Source organism: Cladophialophora psammophila (assembly GCF_000585535.1).
Source record: "Cladophialophora psammophila CBS 110553 chromosome Unknown aczJe-supercont1.10, whole genome shotgun sequence".
NCBI classification, from domain to species: Eukaryota; Fungi; Ascomycota; class Eurotiomycetes; order Chaetothyriales; family Herpotrichiellaceae; genus Cladophialophora; species Cladophialophora psammophila.
Genome location: NW_006912931.1, coordinates 163,781 through 175,898, shown reverse-complemented (window position 1 = coordinate 175,898; position 12,118 = coordinate 163,781). Strand labels below are relative to the sequence as shown.

General features: G+C 53.0%; 3 protein-coding genes across 3 annotated transcripts; all 3 read left to right on the top strand.

Annotated features, from left to right (window-relative positions):
• Positions 1 to 151: 151 nt before the first annotated feature.
• Positions 152 to 1,072, top strand: A1O5_06776 (uncharacterized protein; the record flags this gene model as incomplete). The annotated part of the gene is made up of 1 exon (XM_007747367.1): positions 152 to 1,072. One exon carries the CDS (start codon positions 152 to 154, stop codon positions 1,070 to 1,072), a length of 921 nt encoding a protein of 306 aa, XP_007745557.1.
• Positions 1,073 to 1,604: 532 nt separating this feature from the next.
• A1O5_06775 (uncharacterized protein) lies at positions 1,605 to 6,566 on the top strand (the record flags this gene model as incomplete). Its single annotated transcript, XM_007747366.1, has 5 exons — positions 1,605 to 1,696; positions 1,820 to 3,284; positions 3,337 to 3,801; positions 3,906 to 6,002; positions 6,057 to 6,566. The coding sequence occupies 5 exons, from the start codon at positions 1,605 to 1,607 to the stop codon at positions 6,564 to 6,566; spliced, it is 4,629 nt and encodes a 1,542-aa protein (XP_007745556.1).
• Positions 6,567 to 8,758: 2,192 nt separating this feature from the next.
• A1O5_06774 (murein transglycosylase) lies at positions 8,759 to 10,833 on the top strand (the record flags this gene model as incomplete). The annotated part of the gene is made up of 2 exons (XM_007747365.1): positions 8,759 to 9,590; positions 9,644 to 10,833. 2 exons carry the CDS (start codon positions 8,759 to 8,761, stop codon positions 10,831 to 10,833), a joined length of 2,022 nt encoding a protein of 673 aa, XP_007745555.1.
• Positions 10,834 to 12,118: the final 1,285 nt, after the last annotated feature.

Genomic DNA, 12,118 nt, shown 5'->3' with positions numbered 1-12,118 from the left:
ACTGCCAATCAGGCGATATAAGCTAGAGCTAGAGCTTTAAGACCGTCTCTGCCCCCCCTGCCCCCCCAAGATCTCTGCAAGTCTTTCCACAAAACCTTAACTTCATCACAATCTGCAAAATTACCCCTCATTTCAGGATTAACCTCTGATCATGTCGGACTACTACAACCGCCAAGGAGGAGACCCTCGCGAGTATGGCGGTGGTGGCCGCGGTGGAGATAACTACTATGACCAGAGCCAACGCTTTGACGATAGCGAGCAAAGCGGAGGCCGCAGGGACGACTATGGCGAACGTCGTCAACAAGGAGGATACGGAGGAGGGGATGGTTATGGCCGACAGGAAGGGCGTTATGGAGGAGGTGATGGCTATGGTGATGGTGGGACGAGTGGAGGTTACGGAGATGAGCCACCTCGCCATCATGGTCGTCGCGATGATGAAGGCTATGGTCGTCAGGAAGAAGGTCATCACAGACGCCACGACGCTGAAGGATATAGTGGCAGCTCCGGTGCAGGAGGAGGAGGAGGAGGGTATGGGGGCGATGGCAGCTATGGAAGACCCTCCGGTGGAGGATATGGAGGAGGTGGATCTGCCGACTATGACCAAGACGAAGTGATGCGACACAGCCAACAACACGGTAACCCGGAAGACTCTAGTCTTTTTTCTCAAGCCATGTCGTTCCTCAACCAAAACAAGCACAGCGCTCAATCCGAGGACGTGGACGAAGGTCGGATGCAGCAAAGCCATCAGATGCTTTACCAGCAAGGTGGTGGCGGCCAGCAACATGATGCTTCTAGCTTAGGCGCAGGGGCTGCAATGCAGGCCTTGAAGATGTTCTCTGGTTCTAGCGGAGGCGGATCCCAGTCTCAGATGATTTCCATGGCTATGCAAGAAGCCTCGAAACTGTTCGACAAGCAGAGCAACATGGGCAATGTTCAGGGCGGAACAGACAAGCAGTCGGCAGTCAACATGGCTGCAAAAATGGCCCTTCAAATGTACACGAAGAGCCAAGGAGGTGGTGGTGGCGGTGGTGCCTCTGGGCTGATGAGCCTTGCCAGCAAATTCTTCTCTTGAATGGAGGGGGACGCGGCTACCGGCTTCCATATGAAGAATTCCATATATCCACTATCCTACGGCTGCAGGCGAAGGAATCCCGACAAGGCTCCGTGCTATGGAGAAACGACTACAACACATAGCTGGATGAAGAAGGTATAGCGATGAATTTAGTCCATTTATGGTAAGGCGCGGACCAGTCACGACGCAGGCGTCATTCTCGCATCCTCCACAGTCTGCGCATCCACAGCACCGAGAAGCTTTGGAGAAAAAGTCCCCTGACCATCCCATCCTCTATTTCCCCATCTCATTCCTGTCAACGACGAAGTATTGCTTTTGTCCAAGTCGAGCTACTTACGTCGAGCGCCTATCCTGTCCACGTTCTGTCCGCTTTCCGGAGCTAGACATCCTCTCATTCGTCGCCCTTTTGTCGTACACGTGTCTGTGCGTGAGCGAACATCGGCTTCTATCGACCTGACCCAGCTAGACGACAAACATGCGATGTGCGAGAAGGCTAGAATCCTGCCAAGTTTGAGACAATAATCCATCCATAATGAACCAGAATCCGGGAGACCACTGGCGCGGGCCTGGAGGGCCCCCTCAGAGTGAGGCTCAGCCACAGGGAAGACCTTTTGCCAGCTTTGGGTACGTGTGAACTCGCACATCATTTCACCGCACCCTCACGCGAAACACTGAATCGTGCTCAAGTCGACCTCACTATGCTTGCTGCCGCTATTCTTTCTGCTAACATGTGTCGTATGTCAATAGTGCCAATGGTCCCGCGCAACCACCTCCCCACTTACCACCGCCGCCCTCGTCTTATCATCAACACCACTCGCAGCCTTCAGGAAGTCACAGCCTGTCCATCGCAGACTTGACTCAGGGCCCTCCCAGTCATCAGCAGCAACATCAGTATAATACTCAACCACCGCCTCCACAGCCCCAAGGTCTCCCAATAGGTGGGCCTATGGGACATACCATGCCTCAGCACTCACCCCAATACCTCGGCCGCGATAGAGAAATTAGAGAGCTCCGGGAGCGAGAAATGAGGGAACATGAGATGAGGGAAAGAGAGATGCGCGAGCGTAACAACCTCGAGATGCAAAGACAAAGAGACGAAATGATAATGCGTGAACGAGAGCGTGAGGCTCAAGAGAGGGAGCAAATGGAGCGCATGCACCGAGAACAACAGCAGCATCAGCAGCAATCGCAACAGCAGTCACAGCAACAACAGCAGCCGCAGCAGCCGCAGCAACAGCGTCCTGTCCAGAGCCATGCTGGCTCCATTCCGATCCATCAACCCGTAGCCTCAAAGGTTCAAAACTCCATACATGGTCCCAATGGCCTTCTGGCGAACGGCGGGCCAGGTCCTTCCACCGGCGGGGGTCTGTTTGCAGGACCTGGACAACATGAACCGCAGAGATCATCCCAATACATGCAACAGCCGGTGCCGACGGTGCCTCCACAACCGGGTCAGCCTTTTATGCCTGGTCCATCTCCCATGCCTGCCCCGGCACAACTAGCCCACGGCCAACAACCTATTCTGAATGACGCTTTGAGCTATCTTGACCAAGTCAAAGTGCGCTTCAGCGATCATCCGGATGTCTATAACAGGTTCTTAGACATTATGAAGGACTTCAAGAGCCAAGCAATTGATACGCCGGGAGTCATTGAGCGTGTATCAAATCTGTTCAACGGTCACCCCGCTCTGATTCAAGGGTTTAACACCTTCCTTCCGCCAGGGTACCGCATAGAGTGCGGGACCGAAGAGAATCCAGACGCCATCAGGGTCACAACTCCTAGTGGTACAATGACCCAGTCCCTCCAGAGCAGAGGCCGCGCGCAATTCGAGCCTGCCCCGCAACCTCCAGTTGCTCGACAAGATGCATTCGAAAGCAGACATGGATGGGGCCAGCCTCTTGGTGCTTCGCCAGGCGTGAGACCGGCAGAACTGCCTGGATATAAGCCGGGAGCTGGTGAAAGACCCATGGATGAAGTTTCCAGTGCCGTTATTCAGCAAGAACAACGTGGCGTCTCGACTCTCCAAAGTGCAGTCACTGCGGTGACTAACGGAGCCTCAAGGCCGGCTCTTGCTGTATCACCTGGACCAGGTCAAGGAGGCACATATCCTCAGCAGGCCGCCGCGTTCAGTGGTAATGCGGGCATCGGTGAATTGAAACGTGGGGGACCGGTCGAATTCAACCATGCTATCAGCTACGTGAATAAGATAAAGGTATGTTTGATTTTCCCCAAGTTGCACACCTCACTTGTTGACCTGCATACAGAACCGATTTGCGCAACAACCTGAGATTTACAAGCAGTTTCTTGAGATCCTGCAGACTTACCAGCGAGAGTCGAAACCGATCCAGGACGTATATGCTCAAGTCACACAATTATTCATATCTGCTCCGGATCTGCTCGAAGATTTCAAACAATTTCTGCCCGAATCTGCAGCTCAAGGCAAGGCACAGGCTGCTCGCGCTATGAATCAACAAGAAGAGACCAGCAATGTTCGCGGCGAACCTGGATATGCAAGCAGCGCCGTTCCCCAAGCTCAAACTCCGAGGCCTGCCTCGAAAATGCCACCCATGGGCCAGTTCGACCCTCCTAGCACAAGCAAAGACAACAAAAAGCGCCGCGGAGGACCTGGAACCACTCTTTCCAACCAACCAGCGGCACAGCCAGTTGTTGACACCAGCGTCAACCAAGGTCCACGAGCTGCTCCCGTTCAGGTTGGGAATGTTAGCAAAGTAAGTTCACTTCACTCTCCCTTCAAGCTGTCCCGTTCCTGAGAAGAGCGTTCCTTTCTTGCCAAATTCTAGGAGTTTAACCTTTTACTAATGTCAAGTGGCAGCGCCCCAAACTTGCCACTCAACGTCAGCCACAACCTGATTTGGTGGTCACTTCACCAACCCTCGTGCCGCAACTGCCTGAACCCCTTCCACCCTTTCCTAACTCATCTACCACTCAAGAAGAGCTTGCATTCTTTGACCGCGCAAAAAAACAGATCGGCAACCGGGCCAGTTATGCTGAGTTTCTCAAACTCATAAATTTATATTCTCAAGATCTTATCGACAAGTATACCTTGGGAGACAGAGTTGGCGCTTTCATTGGTGGCAATCCCGACCTTATGAGTTGGTTCAAAACCTTCCTCGGTATTGAGGATCAAGAGGAGGTGATCGAGGCTCGTATACGACCCGATCCGGGTCGCGTCAATCTCTCTCATTGCCGTGCCCTTGGACCCAGCTACCGTCACCTCCCCAAGCGTGATCAGGACAAACCTTGCAAGGGACGAGATGGGATGTGTTATGAAGTTCTGAATGATGTTTGGGCTTCTCACCCTACCTGGGCTTCCGAGGATTCTGGCTTTGTCGCACACCGCAAGAATCAATATGAGGAAGCTTTGCATCGAATCGAAGAAGAGCGGCATGACTATGACTTCCACATCGAGTCATGTCAGCGGACCATTCAACTCATGGAGCCCATTGTCCAGCAGATTGGAGTTATGAACGATGCGGATCGAGCCGCCTTCATTCTAGCACCGGGCTTGGGTGGCGCAAGCGAAGCCATCCCTAAACGCATCATCATGAAGATCTACGGCCGCGAGGCCGGCGCTACGGTCATGAGAGAGATGTTCGCCCGTCCCACCGCGGTCCTGCCGATTGTTCTTGCGAGACTTAAACAGAAGCTCGAAGAGTGGAAGCAAGTGCAACGAGAATGGGAAAAGGTCTGGCGCGACCAGATTCACAAGCAATTCTGGAGAAGCCTCGACCACCAGGGAATCAACGCGAAGAATCTCGACAAGAAGAACTTTCAGCAAAAAGCACTAACGAGCGAGATCCAGGCGAAATACGAAGAAGCGAAGAAGAACCGCGACAACGGCATTGTCGGGAAGCGGCATCAGCTCCAGTACACTTTCAATGACTTGGACGTCATCACCGATGCGACCCGGTTGATCCTGGTGTCCTTGGACTCCGACCGGCAACAGACCTTTAACAGTGGGGAGCAAGAGCGCATTAGGGGATGGTTGGTCGACTTCCTCGTCCGTTTTTATGGTCTCGATGGCGAAAAATTCCTGGAACAAACCGAGATTGTATCAATCAGACACCATCACGAGCATGACGAAGCTGCTGATGGTCATGATAGCGATGCTCACCCCCCGGCCAAGGGTAAGGCCCAGCGGAAGTCGGACTGGCTTAGGAGGATGGCACTTGAACGGAGACATGGCAAGGAGGACAGCGTTGCTTCTGCAAGCAAAGAGTCTACCCCAGCTCCAGGTGCTAGCAGCGAGATGGAAGTTGACGAAGACGCTCCAGTGTCAGATGTGCCTGATGAGCCTCAACAGCCGTGGATCAATGTGGCCAACGGCGATACATCTGCCCGTCATCTGGCTATGGACGAGACATATCCTCACACGACGTTCAACCTGTATGCGAACGCCAACATCTACTGCTTCTTCAGACTGCTTGAGATGCTGTACAGCAGATTACTTGCGATCAAGCTCAACGAACCTAATGTCCAAGAAGCTGTGACGAGACACAAGGGTATAAAGGGAAGAATTAAGCCTGCCATCGAGCTCCGCATGATTGACAAAGGACCGGACTACTTCTTCTATAACATTGAAGGAAAGCAGAACTACTATCAACAAATATTGCAACTGTGCCAGGAGGTTTTGGTGGGCACTGTCGATCTCGCTCACCTCGAAGAGACACTGAGGCGTTACTACAACAAGAGCGGCTGGCAGCTTTACACGATCGACAGACTTGTCTCAGCTATTCTTCGATTTATTATGAACATCCTGGGTGGCGATGCTAAGGACAAGAGCGTTGAGATCACGAACCTCTTCTTGCGAGATCGAGAGCGCCCAGACACCACCAGAAAGCAGGAAATTCAGTATCGCAAGCAGGTTGAGCGATTGTCCAAGGACGCCGAGGTGTATCGTATCAGCTATGTAAGTTGAGCACATGCGTGACTCCAAGCTGAAGACGTGACTAATCTCTCGCAGACTCCTGAAGATCGGCTTTGCACCATACGCTTATTCCCATCGGAAGATGCCACTTTTGACAGCGACTCTCTCTCAGATGAAGCTCGGTGGCAGTACTACATCGCGTCTTACACAATGACCGACGCAACCGAAGGCGTAGACCAGTCGCGGATGCACTCTCCCTATCTGCGACGAAACATTGCTCCCCAGAACGCGAACATTGACGCCGCATATCAGGAGGTGTACGGCAACCTTGATAACGTCGATGAGCAGACTGCCTTCATCAGTCCTGACTCCTACAAGCTTCTGCTTCAGGGTGATTTCGGGTTCCTTCGACGAAGCGCGGTTGAGAAGCCGCTGAGAAAAGCATACGAAAGGGGTAGAATTGAGGAAAGCGAGAGATTTCGAGAGAAGTTTGTGCGCAACACGGCGTGGATGAGGGACCAGAGAGCCGAGGATGTCGAGCGCAAGAAGGCTGTGTGGGAGAGAGGTGTGAGAGATGGCTTTAGCGGCTTCGACATTTTGAGGTAGTCCCAATTGTTGTGGTACGTGGAGGATGTACACATATGCGCGGCCCGACGATATGGTCTTGTGCACAGGTTTCAAAGAACGTCGACGAAAAGGATTGGGTTGGGAAGGATCAGAGTGGCCAGTCCGTCCTTGGCGAAAGGCAGGACAAATAAAATGGGCCCCGCGAGCGTTCCTAAAGCATGGAGCATCCGATGGCACCATTCATTTCGAAGGCCAAGCGACTTTCGAAAGGCATGGATCGGGGAATTATGCTGTAACATCTTGATCGTACGAGGGACGAACTCAAGGAAGAATACCTAGTAGAGATTACGAATTGGCAATTCTGACATTGTGAGCCCCCGAGGCCAGTGACACCATAAGCAAGACAACCGGCAAAATATCAAGCTTCAGGGGATCACTTGCTAATACACTGCAACTCCTTTTTCTACATGGGTAAGTAGGTGACACCAACTCGTAGGTGGAAGGCGATAAACCTCCTTTGTGGTTGGCATCTTCATATACCTAAACATGTGTTCGTGTCTTTGACCATATCATTCAACGGACTATATGGTACTCTGATGACACCACGTCGTACCCCATGGTCCCTGGCACTTTCTATATCAATACTGAGGCAGTTGATATGGTTTGCCAATCCATCAACGCAGACTTGAGAAGTGGCAGGTCTGTGGTAGATGTGGCGACAGGGAGATTGCGGCGTAACCTCGTCTCAACACCTCGAGTCGATGACTTTCCCTCGAAGACGAAGCACATGTCGATAGGGAGGAGTATTAGTCGAGCAGGGCTTTACGTACTCGGTATTCCAGATCCAAAAAGCTGCCCACGCCCTCGACCAGTGGATCGTTGTACTTAGAGGGAGCCAGAAAAAGTCAATCTCGGTGCCCAAGGGGACCCTGAGCAAAAAGGCACCGGTTGGATCTGGTGGCAGGTCGTGGTTGCTGCGGTGAGGACCACGCAATTGACACGCAAAGCACGAAATTTGAGGTTGAGAATCGAGCCAAAGAAAAGTGGCCAAGGAGACCCGGGGTGTAAATGGAGCAAACCGTCTTGACCGTCTTGACCGCCAACCGGGGCAATCTTAATGGCGTTCAACCAAGCTTTGGCGCTAGTCCCAATCAGGCTTGGCAAGGGCGCGATAAATCTCCGCAATCGCCCTCCTCGCCCCCTTTTCCGCCCCCTTCACCACCGTCCTCAACCAGTGCAGCCAGTCAGTTCGTGACAGTCGTTTTCACCTTGGGAATTGCTTGCATATCCCCACACCACAATGGCGCCCCCTCCACCTCGCAAAGCCTCCTGCTCGAGGATCATCCTCCTCCGCTCCCAAGTATCCAGCCTCCTCCCATAGGTCAGAAACCTTATCACCTCATCTTGCAGCACCGAGAAGCCACCCAAACAGCCAGTGACATCGCGTGTTTCAGACCGCCCAATCTCCCCTTAGCCCCTGTCGGCGACCCTGGCTGGGGTGAAGAAATGTCTTTCTTGCGAATCTCTGCCATATCAATGGCCAAATCGCCAACACAAGCTGATCTTCCGCCGTCACAAACGTGATGCATAGTTGGAACCCACGTTTTCACTGGCGAAAGCTCTAGAAGCGTACTCCGTAGAGGACACGAGGTCTCAGATGCCTGCAGACAAACGGGAGCATCAACATGTCTGCATTGTCACTATCGTCTCTTGTTTGATCAGCATTCTGTTCGGTTGGCTTTTTTCCAACCAATCCTGCTCTGAAGAGTTGCTTAAGAACCCCCGGAGAGTTAACCATGCCAGTTCGAGGTCACCGAGCTTAATATCCAAGCAACCAGACCCGAAATCGCTAAGCTCGGTGCGCTGCGTTGCCTGCTTATGGGCCAAACACACACCAAGTTCCCACAGGAGGGCGCTAAACGAAATTCGCAGATTTGGCGCTATCCCCGTAAGTCGAACCTCCGGCTGGCGTTGCACCGTGCTGCACACCTATATGCACCTTATCATGTCCCTCAACACAACTTTCTCTTCCTCTCTACAAGGCTCTGCTCATGGTCTCTTGAGGTGCTTCACAAGAGCTCCGCGTTTGTGTTTGTTTTTCAGCGTTTCCAACTACCGCGTCCACTCGTTTACGCGGGCATTCTTTTATCGAGCAAGGAAAAACTTTGAGTAGGACAATCACCAGTAATCTCAGCCAACAACCAACCGAAAGAAAAGGTACTACCTTTAACATGAAGGCTGTCACTATTGCCGCTGCTGGTGCAGCGGTCGTGACAACTGTTTCCGCCGCCAGCCATGTCAAGCACATGCATGCGAAACTCCACGGAAATGTCGCACGCGACACCTGGGTCGACTGGAATGCGACCGCTTCTACTTCTGTGACGCCTGTAAATGGAGATACAGCGAAGACCACCACCACCACGAAGGCTCCTGTCAAGGCTGCTACCACTACAGCTAGCTCTTCAAGCTCATTCCTCTGGGAGGACTGGACTTCTTCCTCCCTCGCAGTTGACCCAGCAAAGACCTCGAGCACCACTTCTAGCACGACCACCGTTGCTGAAACATGGGCGGATTGGTCAAGCACCAGCGCCTCATCAACCCCCGTCGAGGGCGTGAAAATTAGCACAACCACGGCTACCGTCGAGCATACTTGGGCCGATTGGACTAGCGCCTCGTCGATCCCGGTCGACCCTGCGACTACCACCAGCACGGAGGAGCACACCTGGGGAGACTGGACCACGAGTGATCCGGTTGACCCAACAACAACCGTCACCGAGACCTGGGGCGACTGGACAACCGTCGACCAAACCACAACCATCACTTTGGCTTCTACCGTTACGGCGACCAAATACGTCGAGCCCGTCAGCGCTGAGTCGACGGACTCGTCTACATGGGCGGAGTGGACCTCCACTTCAGCCTCCTCAGTTGCGGCGGCCGTCACCAGTGTCATTACCTCGACGGTTACCCCAGGCTGGTCTTCCTCGGGCTGGTTCGGTCCTTCCGTGGCCGTTGAAGCCGACAGCTGCGCCATCTCCGTCATTACTTCTTATGGCCTCCCAACTTGTAAGTAGTCTCAATACCACCGAACGGAATTTATTTCTAATCCGGAAATCCAGGGTATCCCACGCCTGTCCTCGCTGTGAGCACGACAAGCAGCACTACTTCCAGTGCCACATGGGCCGATTGGACTTCGTCAAGCTCCAACACGCCAGCAGCAGCAGCAACGACAACAACCAGCAGCACCTCATCCTACGTCTGGGCTGATTGGACCTCAAGTTCTATCCCCGTAGAGGGCGCGCAAACTACGACTAGCGCTTCCTATGTCTGGGGCGACTGGACTTCGACTTCCACCTACAGCCCAGCGGCTGTGGCTACCTCGAGCGAGACATGGGCCGATTGGTCATCTACGACTGAAACTGCGTCTGTGTCTGTGAGCACTGCAAGCAGCTCTGCCTCTTCAGGTTCTTGGTCAAAGCCAAGCGGTGGTTCGCAGGGTGGCAGCCCTGGCATCTCATCGAATGGTGATTCGTGGGGCATGACTTATTCTCCCTACACTGCGCAGGGTGGTTGCAAGGACGCTGGTACCATTGCCGCTGACATGGCCGTCATCGCACAGAAAGGATTCTCCTCTGTTCGCGTCTACAGCACTGACTGCAGCACGCTCGAGAACATTGGCGGTTCTGCCCGCAACAATGGCCTGAAACTGATTTTGGGTGTCTGGATTTCATCGACAGGCATCTCAGGTGCTCAAGGCCAGGTCCACGATATTGTTGCCTGGGCACAGTGGGATATTGTTGAACTCATTGTCGTCGGTAACGAGGCCGTCTTTAACGGCTACTGCTCTGCCAGCGAGCTGGCTGGATTTATCTCTAGCAGCGCCGCTGCTTTCAAGGGTGCCGGCTATACCGGTGCGGTAACCACGACCGAGCCTCTGTCTGTCTGGGAAGACACTAGCAATGCGTCCGCCTTCTGCAGCGTCGTTGATGTTGTCGGTGCCAACTTGTACGCCTTTTTCAATGCTCAAGTGACTGCCGACAAAGCCGGTAGCTTCATTCAGTCAGAGATCAATATCTTGGATGCGGTTTGCTCTGGAAAGCCGGTCTATGTCTTGGAATCTGGATGGCCTCACGCTGGCAACTGCAACGGTGCCGCTTGCCCCAGCCCTCAAAACCAGGCAACTGCTCTTAAGGGCATTCAGGCAACCGTGGGTGCTCAAGTCGTCTTCTTGAGCTACGAGGATGAGCCGTGGAAGGAGCCGGGCCAGTTCGGCGTGGAGCAATTCTGGGGTTGCGCCGGTGTCTTCTAACCGAAATGGTAACATCTTCGGTTCCAACCCTTTCTCAGGTTGGTGCCTGTTGGAAGTAGTGCAAGATAAGAGAGGCCGAGGAGCGAAGAGAAAGCCCACGCAGCAAGCGAGTCAGCGTCATGTATGAAATTGCACAGTCAGCATTGCCACAAGTGTACAGTTGTGAGAGTGGCGTGTTACGATGTCTGCTTTGATCCTTGTTTGAGTTCATTTTTATATTCGTGTAGATTATTTGAACACTGTCTACCCGACGTTGGGGTGTAGAGAAGACTGGTCTCAGATTGATGAACAGGATGCGAAATGTACTCCGGGCGTGCATAGAGATTGATTCGCGAAGGCCACAGAAGGGAGCCCTCGTAGAGAAGCCCTCCAAATAGCACGATACCTCGTAGAGCGGAGCCTTATGCCGTTCCTGCTGTTGTTTCGCAAGGCTGGGACCTAAAGGGGTCACGGAAGGTGCCGACGCCAGACGTTGGACTGAGTTTCTCAAGATTCTATTTTGACTTCTTGTCTTTCTTTCCTTCACTTCCATCCTTTGTCATTTTCTCCCGAGTCCATGGTGAATGACAACACTCCAAGAATGCGCGGTCTTCCTTGCGAACCCCCTCACGGCTGGGCTTGTTAGGATCTGGCTCCATGCACAAAACAACCACTACATTGCCCTTCACTCGCAGGGGACCGAGTTTCTCTCAGGTCAGTTGCTGTTGTGAGAGAGGCAGGTGGTCAAGTATGATCAGGGATTTATCATTCCACATATCCCCCTTCCGGTCATGACCAAAATTGTTTTGGAGACGATATGATAGAGAGAGCATCCTTCATCATCGTCACCTCCGATTAGGCAAGGACAACCCATCTTCCAGGGACAAATTCGTAGGTTGGCACCCGTGGCAGCTCAGATTCGATACAAATATAGCTTTGATTGCTATTTGCCATATCAATTTGGCCAAAATTGGACCCAGAGACGCGCGAACCATCGGCCGTGGTTGACCACAGCTCGACCCAAGGCAAGCGTTCATTGTTAGCACCTGTCCCTACCAACGGCGCTGGAACACAAGACACTGCGTCGGTCATCGCCAGCGCATCTCTGCTCCAACCGCTGATGTTGGGGACTGCCGACAAGCACTGAATATCCCTCACCAAAACCGGGCGCAGAGCAAAAAGGCGAACAAGGCAACCGCTAATGCCACGCCAATGCAACTTATTGGAATATAATAGGCGAACTGCAGCAACATGGCCTGCTGAGCTGTGCAAGGTTTGTTGAAGCACCAGCATATAAGGAACACCA